This window comes from Acomys minous, assembly GCF_964271855.1.
Source record: "Acomys minous genome assembly, chromosome: 12".
In the NCBI taxonomy this organism is placed as follows: Eukaryota; Metazoa; Chordata; class Mammalia; order Rodentia; family Muridae; genus Acomys; species Acomys minous.
In genome coordinates, this window is record NC_140493.1 from 46,344,083 (window position 1) to 46,357,097 (window position 13,015).

Below are 13,015 nucleotides of genomic sequence, written 5' to 3' on the forward strand. Positions count from 1 at the left end.
TTACTCTGTAGCCCTGCCTGTCCCAGAACTTGCTGGGTAGACCAGGCTGGCCTTGAACTCAAAGAGAACGACCTGCCTCTGCCTCTTGAGTGCTGGCATTAAAGGCCTACACTACCACCCCTAACACAAGGCATGCTCTTATTTATGTTTTTTTTTCTTACTTGCTGCTTATTTTCTTATTACCGAGATAAAAATATTTAATAAGAGGATTAGATAATTTGATTGTGCCACTGTTAATTGTATAGTTATTAAACTCATTATTTGTGTGTCTGTTATACAGGCGAATTGGTATTGTTTCATTTATTATAACTTCTAGTCTTTATAGAATCTTCTGTGCACTGTCTTCAGCAAAGGACTACTTTTGGGTTTTTCCTCCTCAGAATCTGAAAAGACTTGATTAGCTCTTTATTCAAATGGGATTTCACATTCTTCAATTTTGGTTCTTTCACTCGGCATTCTCTTTAATATATTATACTATTTTTTTTAGCAAATCCTTTGTAAGTAGAATGAACATGAGTCCTAGTTTGCCTAGGATAGTCTTGATGTATGTCGTTACTAAGAGTATCATCACCCAACAAGGCAGACCTAGCTACACGATGTTCATGAAGAGCATGCAGTTCCCCAGGCAAGAAGCTCAAATTCAGGTTGTTGGTGGTGATGGTAGTGGTAGAGTAGTGGGGGAGGGTGGGCGGAGGAGATGGAGGGAGGGAGGGAGGGAGAGAGAGGGGGCGGAGGCAGAGGGAGAATGAGTGCGTCCTACCTGGATTTAAACATAGCTTTACATAGAACAAAATAAACATTGACTGGGCTCTTAACTTGAGGCTGTTAAGAAAGTACCAGTGGCAAGACAGAATGTCAGATTTATCTAGAGATACCAGTGACATTAATAGAAATGGAAGGAGCTTTGTGCTTTTGAGCAAAGAAACTTCTTTTAAAACTTTATAATTTTATTAAACTGGTTGCATAAAGCCATTTTTATCCATTTATATTATATACATTAATCAGATATTTCCTTTTACCATTCTATTTCCCCCTATCTTATCCTTCCCTTCTAGTTACTCCTCTTCACCTAGACAGTTTGCTTTGATTTTCTTCTGTTCTGTATGTATGTGATTTTATGTATATGATGTACATATGTGCATATACAATCTAAGACTCAGATAACTTAATTCACTTAATATAGTTAAGGTACACCCAGTTGCATGTGATTTCTTTCAAACAGTATAACCTCATTCTTTATGGCTGGAAAAATTTCCACTGTATATGTGTAACAAACACAATCTTAATGTAAAATCACCTACTGCAAAGAAGAGAAAGGAAACCTGTATAAAAGGCAAGTGGAGTAGCACAAGTTTACAGTCATAGCACAGTAGAGGTTAAGGCTGGCCGATCCCAGGACAGTCACTGACAACATGGATGGCATAGCTAAAAAAGGTATACCTTGAGTTTTACTTCTGGCCTACACACACACACACACACACATACACACACACACACACACACACACACACACACACATACACACACACACACACGTACACATATACACACACACACATACACACACACACGTACACATATATATGGGCGGGGGGGTGAGGGAGGGAGGGAGAGGGAGAGAGGGGGAAAACAAAACAAGTCTTCGTCTAAAAGAATTCAGGAGTGGTAATGCACATTTTTAATTACATTATATAGGAGGCAGAGGTAGTTGGATTTCTATTAATTTGGTGCCAGCCTAGTCTACACACTGAATTTCAGGAAGACCCTGTCTCTAAAGAGGAAAAGAAAAGAATGAGAAAAAAGAAAAAGAATTAAGTGGAGTCCAATCCTTTCTAACTGCACTGTTTACGCATTTGCTTGTCTTAGGTCCCGTTCTTGTTTACTGCTACTGATAAAGTCGTGTATATGTGATAAAATTGTCTGCCTAAGTTATGAACCCTCTGCATTAAGTTGGTCAGTTACACACTGACCCTGGCTTGTGATTGCACAAGTGTTGACCAGAGCACTGTCAGGTGGCCATAGTAGGATTAATCTATTGGTATAGAGGTACTATAGCTTTCATAATTAATTTTACTCTGTTCTATTAACAAATTACAAGAGTGTATTAAGTGTTATTCGTGAAGTTGTCTAAAAGTACAAAGAGATTAAAATTTCTCATAAATCTTTTGGGTGCCAGTGCTTATCTTTCGTTACCTATAGTTTTAGTCATCTTTGCTTTTAAAATGTTTATTTATGTGACTGTGAGAGTATTGAAGGTGGGCACATGTGTGCCATATAAGCATCTAGAGGTCAGAGGACAATTCTCAGGAGTCTGTTCTCACTTTCTACTTGTTGAGGCTAGATCTCTCCCTCCTCTCTGTCTCTCTTTTCCCAGTATCTGTTTTTAAAAATTATTTGTTAATTTTATGCATATATGTGTTTTGCCTGCATACATGTATGCACACCACATGCATGCCCAGTGTCCATAGAATCCAGAGGTAGGCACACATCCTTTGGAACTAGAGTTACAAACAGTTGTGAGCTGCCATGTGCATGCTGGGAACTAAACACTGAGTCTTCCAGAAGAGCAACAGTGTTCTTAACCCCTACACCATCTCTTTAGCCCAGCCACCAAGTTAAATCAGGATTTGGTAATTTGCTTCCTTTATTCAGGATGTCCTAAATAGTTTTCAGTATCACTGTTTTTTCTTTAAAGAGTTGTTTTTTGGCAGCCACATGTTATACCAGTCCCTTATAAGGAGTGGCAAAGTTCCATGTGCCTTTCCTTTCTTAGGGATATACCATGTGCATTTATTTGCTTACACTTCTTTGTGCTGCTTCCTTTAGGCTCAGTATTCTCACCACGTGATCCAGGAAATTCTTGGACACCTTGATGTTCGTAAGAAGGATTCTCCGCGGGTTAGAGCAGGTATCATTCAGGTTCTGTTAGAGGCTGTCGCCATTGCTGCTAAAGGTTCTATAGGTAAGTACCAATAAAACACAAAAAGAATGTATTAGTAAGAAAAAGTTTTCCCAGTATTTATTTGTATAGAAAGTCCCCTTTAAGATCTATTCATTTATTTTCAAATGTCCTATTATTTGACTGCATGTCATCAGCCTTTTCTTTTTCCCCTCCCCTCATTCATTTTCTTCTACTTCTATTTCTTTTAATAAAGATTTTAGGATATAGTTTTTATACTGTACATTGTGTAAATGCAGATGTACAAAGTGATGAAAGTTGAGTGATTGAGCATGCCCATTCCCCATCCATCCCCCACTCCCACCCCCACCCCCATGCGGTCTCTCTCAATACTAAGTTAGTTTTTAGCCCAAGGCCTTGTACATCCTAAACAATTGTTCTACCACTGAGACACATCCCAGCTCTCTATGGTTTTTATTTTGAAATGTACTAGGCATTCCAGACTGGCCTTGAACACACTTCGTCATCCCTGCAGACTGTTAGTTTGGAACCTTCCTGTCTTAGCCTCCTGAGTCCCTGGAATTTAAGACCTGCACTGCCAAAATTCCAGACTCTGAAATGCTTCAATGAAGGACCATACTGTGTGCTGACCTGGTGCTGAAAATGGACCACAATTGTTTTAGTACAGGACTACTAAAAATCTCACATCATCTTTTTGTGAGGAGTATCGGAAACACTGAATTTGATGTTTGTTTGTGGATCCTGTGTCTGACATCTATAGCTATGCATCTATAGCTACTACTGACACACAGAGAAACATACACACACATGCAAATATTATTGTTAAGTTCCAAACATTTGTGACCACAACCATTTTGGTGAAGGGTTGTGTAGTACTTAGACAGTTCTGCCCAACTGTGTACAGTAAAAAGAATTTGATCACATGTAGCCTGAGATGATCCAGGATCAGAAAACTGCAGGAATGTGGATTAGCAAAAGCAGAATGTTCTATGGTCCATTTAGCTAGAATGTGTGGGAAAAACAAGAGAAGCATCTTTAAAGTCAGAATGCAATCAAGTTATTCTGTAGTTCATGAGAGCTATCAAGACTGACTAGGTATGTGTTCAACGTGTAGGGCTGGCTAAAAAGAAGTGTTGCTATTGTCTTGGGTGTGAGGAAAAGTACTTGAACTTGGTCAGCATGCCTGGCAAGCTGGATTGCAGGGTAACAAGGGGAAGAGAACAAGTCAAAGATCTTGATGTTCCATGCACATGTGATTAGGGAAATGAGGGACTGAGATAGAGGTACAGAAGCTACATGGTGAATCTGGCTCTGGTCTTATTGCCCAAAAGTAAAGTGGAAGCTTTGCTAATAAGATAGTCTAGTATTCCTTCAATGCTGAGTAAGAGTGAACATTTGGGATATGGACTTTTCATTATTTGTCTTATAGTTTATCTTTTTAAAAATTAAACATTTTTTATTTTTTATATGTACATTTATATTATTATACATATATACCTTAACATGATGATGACAGCTGAGTTTAGTAGTGCACACTTTTAATCTCAGCACTTGGGAGGCAAAATAGATTGAATTCTGTGAGTTCAAGTTCAGCTTGGTCTTGAATTCTCTACACAGAGTTCCAGTACTACACAGTGAGACTCTGTTTCAAATAAAAAAAGAAGGAAGGAAGGAAGGATGGATATTAATTGGCAGATTAGTTTGACATATGAAATGAAACATAGGTGAAATATTGAGTCCCCACGTTTAGTAATGCCCGCTGTGAGTTAGGTGTAATGTACTGAAGGTCTATGTATGGCGGTGGGGGTGGCATTCAGCCATCCCCAAACTTCTTTCTATAGAGGTGTGTAATTATGTGTGGGGAGCAGATATGAAGCCTTTAAGTAACATGTCAAATGATCAAGGAACAAAGCAGAGACAAATCAGTTCACCAGAACCCAGCAGACTGAAGGGTTTCTCATAATTGGATATTCCTCTGGTTTCAGAAGATATAAAACAATTTTTCTCTTCCAATAAACTGTATAGGTTTATGGAATCAGCCATCAGTCAAATTAAATATTATATTAGTAAACATTATTTTAGATAGACAAAGTTAGTAGAAAGACTTGGATAGTCCTTTGCATATACATATTTGTATAGGTTGAACCAAAGCCAAACATCCAGTTCCTCATAGATGCCCAGAACGTGTTGGTGGTGTGACTGACACTTTGTTGTTTAGTTAGACAGCTTCAGAAAAATGAACTGGATTGCTCATAAATCACTAATACTGTGGACAGAAAAAAAAATAACTGTAAGGTCTGTTTAGAAGTTTGCAGGTTGCTTTTGTATATACAAGCTCACAGAGATGATCTGTCACAGGGCCTACAGTGCTGGAAGTCTTTAACACCCTGTTGAAGCACCTGCGGCTCAGTGTGGAATTGGAAGCCAACGACTCCCAGCGGGGGTCTGTAGGCAGCGTCACCCTAAGCTCCAAAGACAACGATGAGAAGATTGTACAGAATGCTGTAATACAGACAATAGGTTTGTGATTCAGTTCTCAATCCACTCCATGGAGATGTAAGCTGCTCTCACATAAGCTACCTGGCTTGTGCAGTGCAGTTGTCAAAATGCAGAAATGGCTTAGACTTCTACAAATTGTGTGTTTGAAGGAAACAAGTGTAAGAACACTTCTTTTACCTGGTTGTATTTTATGCCAAATTCTTTCGTTTGTTTTAACCCTCCCCCATCTCTCCATGTACACATGTGTACATTAATATTTATGAATACGTATGTGTAAGAAAAACATTCATACATGTACTTTTTACAGATAAATTTACTGGGTATAATAAGTTGCGTACATTATATTCTTTTACCGCTAAGTTCTTTTTTTTTTTTTTTTAACTGGAAAAAAAGTCATACAGTATATTCTGGTCATGGTTTCCCCTCCCCTATCTCCTCCCAGTTCTTTCCCACCTTCCCACCCACCCAACCACGTGTCCTTTATTTCTCTTTCTTTTTAGAAAGCAAACAGCAGGCGAACAAACAAGCAAAAACCAATTTTTTTTTAAAGAATGAACACAAAAAACACATACAAACACAGAAAGCAACCCACAAAAATACAAGATCTGAAATCATAATATACAGACACAAAGGCAATAGGTCAAAAAAAGTGCTCAAACAAAGCAGTAAGTAACAGAGTCTACAAAAATACCACTGAGTTTGTGTTGGCATCTGCTGCTGGGCATTGGGACTGCGCTTAAGTGTGGCTGATATAGTAATTTTTCCTTTATTACTGAATTCTTAGGTATGTTTTCCCATAAAACAGAGGGGTTTTGTTTTTATGTAGCCAAGTTTTCAAAATTGATAAACATCATTGTTTGTGAGTGCTTAACTTTTTTATTCTCCTTTCCTGAGAGGAAGCTAATGCAAGAACCTAGGCTTAGAAGGCTGTTGTGGAATTCTGTTTCTTAGGTGTTGCTGGGAGTGATACACAGATGGGTCTTACTCTGCAGACGGTATAATGCTGACATCATTAAATGCTGCGTGTGTATAGAATACAGTGTGGGGAATTGAGTATTTCCAGTTTTCATCAGACATGGGGTAATTGCTGATTCAGCAGTACATGAATTTAGGCTCACAATCTGCAATTAAGGGTTTCCTAAAAACTACTATCAGTTTAAATATTTATATTGCATATGATGTTGGATAGAGGAAGTTATAATTTATTTAATGTTATGTGTAGCCTGAAAACAGTCATTGTTTTAATCTACTGAAAACTGTTTAAAAATACAACTTTGTGGGGCTAGAGAGATGGCTCAGGGGTTAAGAACACTGCCTATTCTTCCAGAATACCCAGGTTCAGTAATACTCAGCCCCAACATGGGAACTAAAAACCATGTGTAACTTCAGATGCCCTGCTCTGGCCTCCTTGGGTTCCAAGCATACAAGTGTACCCAGACATATACGCAGGCAGAATGTCTAAAGATATAAATATAATTAAATAATTTTAAAATAGCTTTGAATTATGTGGAAAATGGCCACTTTTCAATGTTTGAAATGTGTCTTCATATGTTCTAGGCTTTTTCGGAAGTAACTTACCAGATTACCAGAGGTCAGAGATCATGATGTTCATCATGGGGAAAGTGCCTGTTTTTGGAACATCCACTCACACTTTGGATATCAGTCAACTAGGGTATGTTCTCAGGTGTAAATAAACTCAGTATTAGATTACCCTTTATTTTAAACTCAAGAAAATATTAGTGTTTTGAACTTTTAGTAATAAAAAGCAACAATTTTTTTTAGATCATTAAGTTATGAAATCAATGCTCATATACCTTTGGATTATTTTTTAACTTGAAATTCTTGGGTATTTTTGTTTGTTTTGTTTTGTTTTTACTCTTTAATTGATGAAGTGGAAGATTTATTTGGCCTGTGCGTTGGGTGTCTGCATAGATGTGGGCTGGAACTTAAAGATTCCTGAAATCGTAAAGCATTGTTAGTGAATCAGGACTATCGACCTGGGATGTTCATGACTCCTCTTAATAGATTCCATTTGCTAAGGTACTTCAACCTCAGCTAATGTGTTCAATAATCGCATTACATAACTCCTGGGCTTTCATCAGAAACAATTTAAACTTTTAAAGAGTTGGAAATCCTATTGGATTTGATCACTGCCTATTTATACATGTATAGCATATTATACTCCATCAATCCATACAGTCAGTTAAGTGCTGAAAAAGCACTGTCAGGTGGAGAAAGTAGGATAGAATTATAAGCTTGGTGGGTGAACATGTTTCCCTAGCAGGTGGGTGAATGTGATGGACAAAAGAATTAATAAATGGAAAGATGGTTATTAGTGGCACACAGCTTAAAATAGGACTAAAGAATATTCTATTACAAAAGTTAGTACAGTTCTGTTTTTTTTAATGGGGAATAGTGTAAGAATGTAACACAGGTGTGCACTATATGATGCTCAAATAGATCAAACTAATCCCCGTTTTTAATAACCATAACTGTTGTGTTCATGAAGGACAGTTGGCATTTCCGCATGCTCCTGGGTCACTTGTCCTTGGAGGATTTAATTTTCAGATCAGCACTATAGTTTGTATGCTTAAGAGCCAATAACTTGATTTTTTTTTTGTTTAAATTTATTTTTATACATATATTTTAATTCATATAAATTTAGTATGTAAAGTGAGTCATAGCATAAGCAACTACAAAAATAAATAAAATTTAGCCAGTAAGAATATAATTTTAAAATCAGAAAAAGTTATTTTAAGTCGATGAAGTTAATATAAATGTAAATTAGTAACACCAATGCTTTGTATATTTCAGGGATTTGGGAACCAGGAGGATTCAGATAATGTTGCTGAGGTCTTTGCTTATGGTAAGGAGTTTTGTAGACATGAGGGGCACATCCCTTAAATTACTGACAAGAGTACATCACTGCCAGCTTTCTTCTCCCTTCCTCAGTAAGAGTCTAGCTGGTTATTACTACGTTTGCTCACTGGACTACCCCTCCCTTCATCTTCTGTTCTGTGCTCTTCTCACTATTCAGCACTCAGCTGCCCTGCCATTTTGTTTGATCTTCATTATGATCAAGTTTACAGGTGGCAGAAACAATTTCCGTTTTGTGGGTAGAGATACCTAAGATGTTCAAAGGGTCCAAGGCCACCAAGAGACTAGAATTCAGATAAGAAAATCCATAGTGCCTTATACATACTGTCCAGATGATGGCTTCTTGTTGATGGTATTTGTTGTTTTAAACTTAGAGTGCCAATAAATAATGGAAAAGGAAAAAAATAGAGATCATCTGGTACTGTATGATAAATATATTCACTTTTTTCTTTCCTAAATTTTAAGTAAAATGTAGTTAAATAATTTTTCCCCTTCTTCAAACCCCTCCCTTCCCTCCTTGCTTTTCAAATCAATGGGCTCTTATTCTTTAATTATAATTGTTACATATATATGCAAATGAACATATGTAACTTTCTGAGTCTATTTATTATTGTTCATATGTATATGTTTTAGGGGTAACAACTTAGGGGATTTATCTCTGGAGAAGATTAGTTTTCCCTCTCTTGGCAGTCTCTAATTCCCTGTAGCTCTTCATCTTGGGTATGGGGCCTTGTGAAATTCCCTCCACCCATGTTGGTGTGTCAGCTGCTGTTACCTTTGCTGAGATCTTGATTGAGATACATCATTTTCATTTGCCTCCTAGTGTTTTGGCAAGGACAAACCAGGGACTGGTCTTCCAGCCAGTATCTTTGAAGTTCATTTGAGAGACCTTTTTTGTGTATTATTATCCACTGTGTTTCGTGCTTAGGCACAGAAGAATCTTCGGTCTTTTCAGTTGAATTCTTTGCCTGGTAGTTGTTATATAGGATTTTGAATCCAGGTAGTGATATTTATCAACCCTTTCCCATGTGTGTGTAGTTTTTTGGTTTTTGGTTTTGTTTGTTTGTTTGTTTCTTACTTTTTAAAGTATCTTCATATTCTGATGACATAAACACTGGTGCTTCAATTTCCTTATACAATTGTCTAAGATTTGGCTCTAGTTCCTTATAGAAAACAATTTCTGTAAATATTAATATATCACTGCGCTTCTCATCCAAATTATACCAGTCAGCTTTGTAAATTCTTGTATGCTGTAGTTTCTAAATGTTTAATAGCACTTAATTGTGTTCTCCTTCAAAATTTGAAAGTTGGACGGAGTTTAAATTATCATGAATGTCAAATCGAGTAACAAAATACAGTTTTTCAAAATAGAAATATGTTCCTATTCCCCAGTGGTTTCCTGTAAAAACAGCAGTTTGCAGAGTCAGACTTTGCTGTTTCCTACCTGCTTTCCCTGTATGTGGTCCATGCTCCTCCTATGATTCTTACCCGCCCCTGCTGGCTTTCTCTAGGTAAGGCTCTAAGGGTGTGTCAGCAGCCTCACAGACTGTGGTTAGGACAGCATGCACAGACTCGCAGTGCTTGTAGTTGAGCCTGCACGTGGGCTCATATACCACATGTGTGATGTTCATCTTATTTTTGTTACAGATGATGCTCCTAAAATACTAACATCTTAACTACCTTCCAGGTTTCCTTTATGTATTTCTTTAGGCTTGTTTCTGCTTCCGTAAAGTTGTGATTAGAAAGATTAATGTGGTGATTTGCCCAAGGTATCATGAGAGCATTGTCAATTTTCCCCTTGTAATCAGGTGACTTCTGGATACAAAGCCAAGACAATTGTCACTGCACTGCCTGGGTCATTTCTGGACCCTCTGTTATCACCATCCCTCATGGAAGATTATGAGCTGAGGCAGTTAGTCTTGGAAGTAATGCACAACCTGATGGATCGCCATGACAATAGAGCGAAGCTCCGCGGCATCAGGTGAGTCACCGTGCGGAGATGGGCTTCTTGAGAGCTTTCAGTTTTCTCAGTCAGTGTGTTCAAATCTGGGGTAGGTGAGTGGGAGAGCTGAGGGGTTAATTGATGTCAAAATGATTTATTAATATGTTTAAAAATAATGTGTTGGAGTGTCATTCAATATGCTTCATAGAGGACTAATATCATAATTACTACTTGAATGATTTTGAACTAATTTTATTTAGTTTTGCTTTAAGCCTAAGAGTGGCACTATGAGAGAAAATGATAGAATTCTTAATTAGGCATGTAAAGCCAGTAAAATCATGTTATAATAACATTTAAAAATACGTGTCACCATTCAAACGACTGAGTTCAATCCTCCAGGGAACACAAGATATTATGCCCGTGTGCTATTTATTAAAAATGATTGATTTATTGTTTCTAGAATAATACCAGATGTAGCTGACTTGAAGATAAAAAGAGAGAAAATTTGTAGACAAGATACAAGCTTCATGAAAAAGGTGAGGTCACCATTTAAAAAGTGAAATGTAACTTAGAGCCCTTTAAATTGTCAGGTGGTTTTATATCTGTGGCCTTAAGTGAAGCCATAGCGTTTGGAGTGGAAGACCTCTCACTGCCAGCTCCAGCCTGTCCTGCAGCCATAGTCCCGGCTGTGACTCCTGGAGGCCGTGAGTTTGTCCTGTTTGTATATTCACTGGAACCAGGCAGGTAGGGTTATGCTCATTCTGTCTCTTGGTTTTGAGCACTTCTCAGTAGCATCCATTTATCAAACGTTGTCCCCAATAGCTAAGGAACTTTTAACCATGAATAAATTTTGAAAACTCAATTGATAACTAATTTGGAGGGTTTTTTAGAGTATATGATGGCCATAAACACACTGAAACTACATTCATATTTTTCTGCTTAACAATAGTAGACGAATGCTTCTTTCTACTTAGTTTCCCTAGATTTCAGCTTCCAGGAATGGTCAAACTGGTCTGTGTTCTCTGGCAGCTGTGCTTTGATTCAAGGCTTTAAATGCCTTCTCTCTGGGCTTACTTGTAGTGTTTCATGCACAAGGGCTGCATTTATATCATGCCACTCTGCCCTCTCCTGCTTCAGCTCGTATTGTTCCCTCTTCTCCCCCGCAAGTTCATTGGCTTGTTCAATCATTGCTATTACCCGCACATGCGCACACATACACACACACACTGGAGCACATGAGCACATGGGAATATAGCCTGCTGCACTTGTTTAATGTAAACCATTCTTAATTGAATCTAATTTAGAAACAACCTGTTCACATTTTCCTTTTTTAAAACTTTGATAATTTGTCACACTTTTTCATTTACTTTTCAATTTATTTTGTTTGGCTTTCATGTGAATACCTTAACTGGCAATTTACAGACGTATCTATAAAACTATATAAAAAAAAAATCAAAACTGTGTTCTATATCCCTATGTGGAAGAGAAGCAGACTTCTCTGTTTTGCTGAGTAATTCCCACTTTTCCATGGCAGCCCATAGCAAGAATTCCTGAGTAATAGCGTTAAATGATGCAAATGCACCAGAGAATACCAATTTGCTTTGTGCTGTCGTTGTTCTTGTGTATGTTACACTGTTAATGTACAATCTTTTCTGTATCTTTCAGAATGGACAACAGCTGTATAGGCACATATATCTGGGCTGCAAAGAGGAAGACAACGTTCAGAAAAACTATGAGCTCCTTTATACATCTCTGGCTCTTATAACTATTGAACTAGCCAATGAAGAGGTGGTGATTGACCTCATTCGATTGGCCATTGCTTTACAGGTATGCTTTTGTAACTTTGCACAGAAGACAAATTCTTTTCAGTGAAATAAATATCACTTATAGAGAGATATGATTATTCAAGAACTTGAATTTTGGTTAGCAAGGTGTTTGATTACAGACTCAATTACAATAAGTATTAATTGTGTGTCATTCAGAACCTTTCAGCACATGATGAAAAGGACAGTCCTTGTACTTACACTTCCAGTCTGCTGGAAAAGATAGTCATTAAATAATCATCACATCTGAGGCATTGTTTAGTTGGAGTTGAACATGTAGTATGCACATACATGCAGCGCACGTGCACACACCATGTATTATTGTCAGCTATCTAGACTAATTTTAGTTTCCCAGTAAAGTCATAGGGAATATGCTGACGGATGTAGAACTTGATCTTTCACATGTGTTTGTTTTGTACTGAAGGATAGCGCAATTATCAATGAAGATAACCTGCCAATGTTTCATCGCTGTGGGATCATGGCACTCGTTGCAGCGTATCTTAACTTTGTGAGTCAGATGATAGCCGTCCCAGCATTTTGCCAGCATGTTAGCAAGGTGAGAGACTTAGCAAAGCTTTAAACCTGGTGTTGTATAAAACCTGCTAATTTCTGAGTACTCATTAGATAGATAGATAGTTAGACAGACAGACAGATAGACAGACAGATAAATAGATCTACAAAAATCAAAAGTACAATTAGTATTGTCCTGCTCTAGTTGTTATAGTTTTTAAGATTGTTGTTGAATAGAATATTTTCCTCTTTTCCATTGAATCATTATGAATCTTGTCATTTTAAGGTTTTGGTTTTTTTTTTCCAGTTAAATTGTTGTTGGAGTTGAATGATTAATGCACCTCTTTGAATTTTATCATCTTTAATCAATGTTTAACTTACTTCAGTGGTCATCCCAGTTACCGACATGGTTTCATATATATTTCAGGGTCCTTAATGTAGCAG

The 13,015-nt window shown here is 37.5% G+C and overlaps 1 protein-coding gene across 3 annotated transcripts in view; it reads left to right on the forward strand.

The window, feature by feature from the left end:
• Positions 1-13,015, forward strand: part of EFR3A (EFR3 homolog A) — an 85,960-nt gene that overhangs the window by 54,083 nt on the left and 18,862 nt on the right. For all 3 annotated transcript variants that reach the window (XM_084750708.1, XM_084750709.1, XM_084750710.1), the window contains 8 exons: positions 2,827-2,962; positions 5,279-5,440; positions 6,977-7,091; positions 8,234-8,285; positions 10,105-10,277; positions 10,699-10,774; positions 11,904-12,065; positions 12,486-12,617. In XM_084750708.1, coding sequence (XP_084606834.1) covers positions 2,827-2,962; positions 5,279-5,440; positions 6,977-7,091; positions 8,234-8,285; positions 10,105-10,277; positions 10,699-10,774; positions 11,904-12,065; positions 12,486-12,617 — 1,008 coding nt within the window. The remainder of the gene's footprint in view (positions 1-2,826; positions 2,963-5,278; positions 5,441-6,976; positions 7,092-8,233; positions 8,286-10,104; positions 10,278-10,698; positions 10,775-11,903; positions 12,066-12,485; positions 12,618-13,015) is intronic.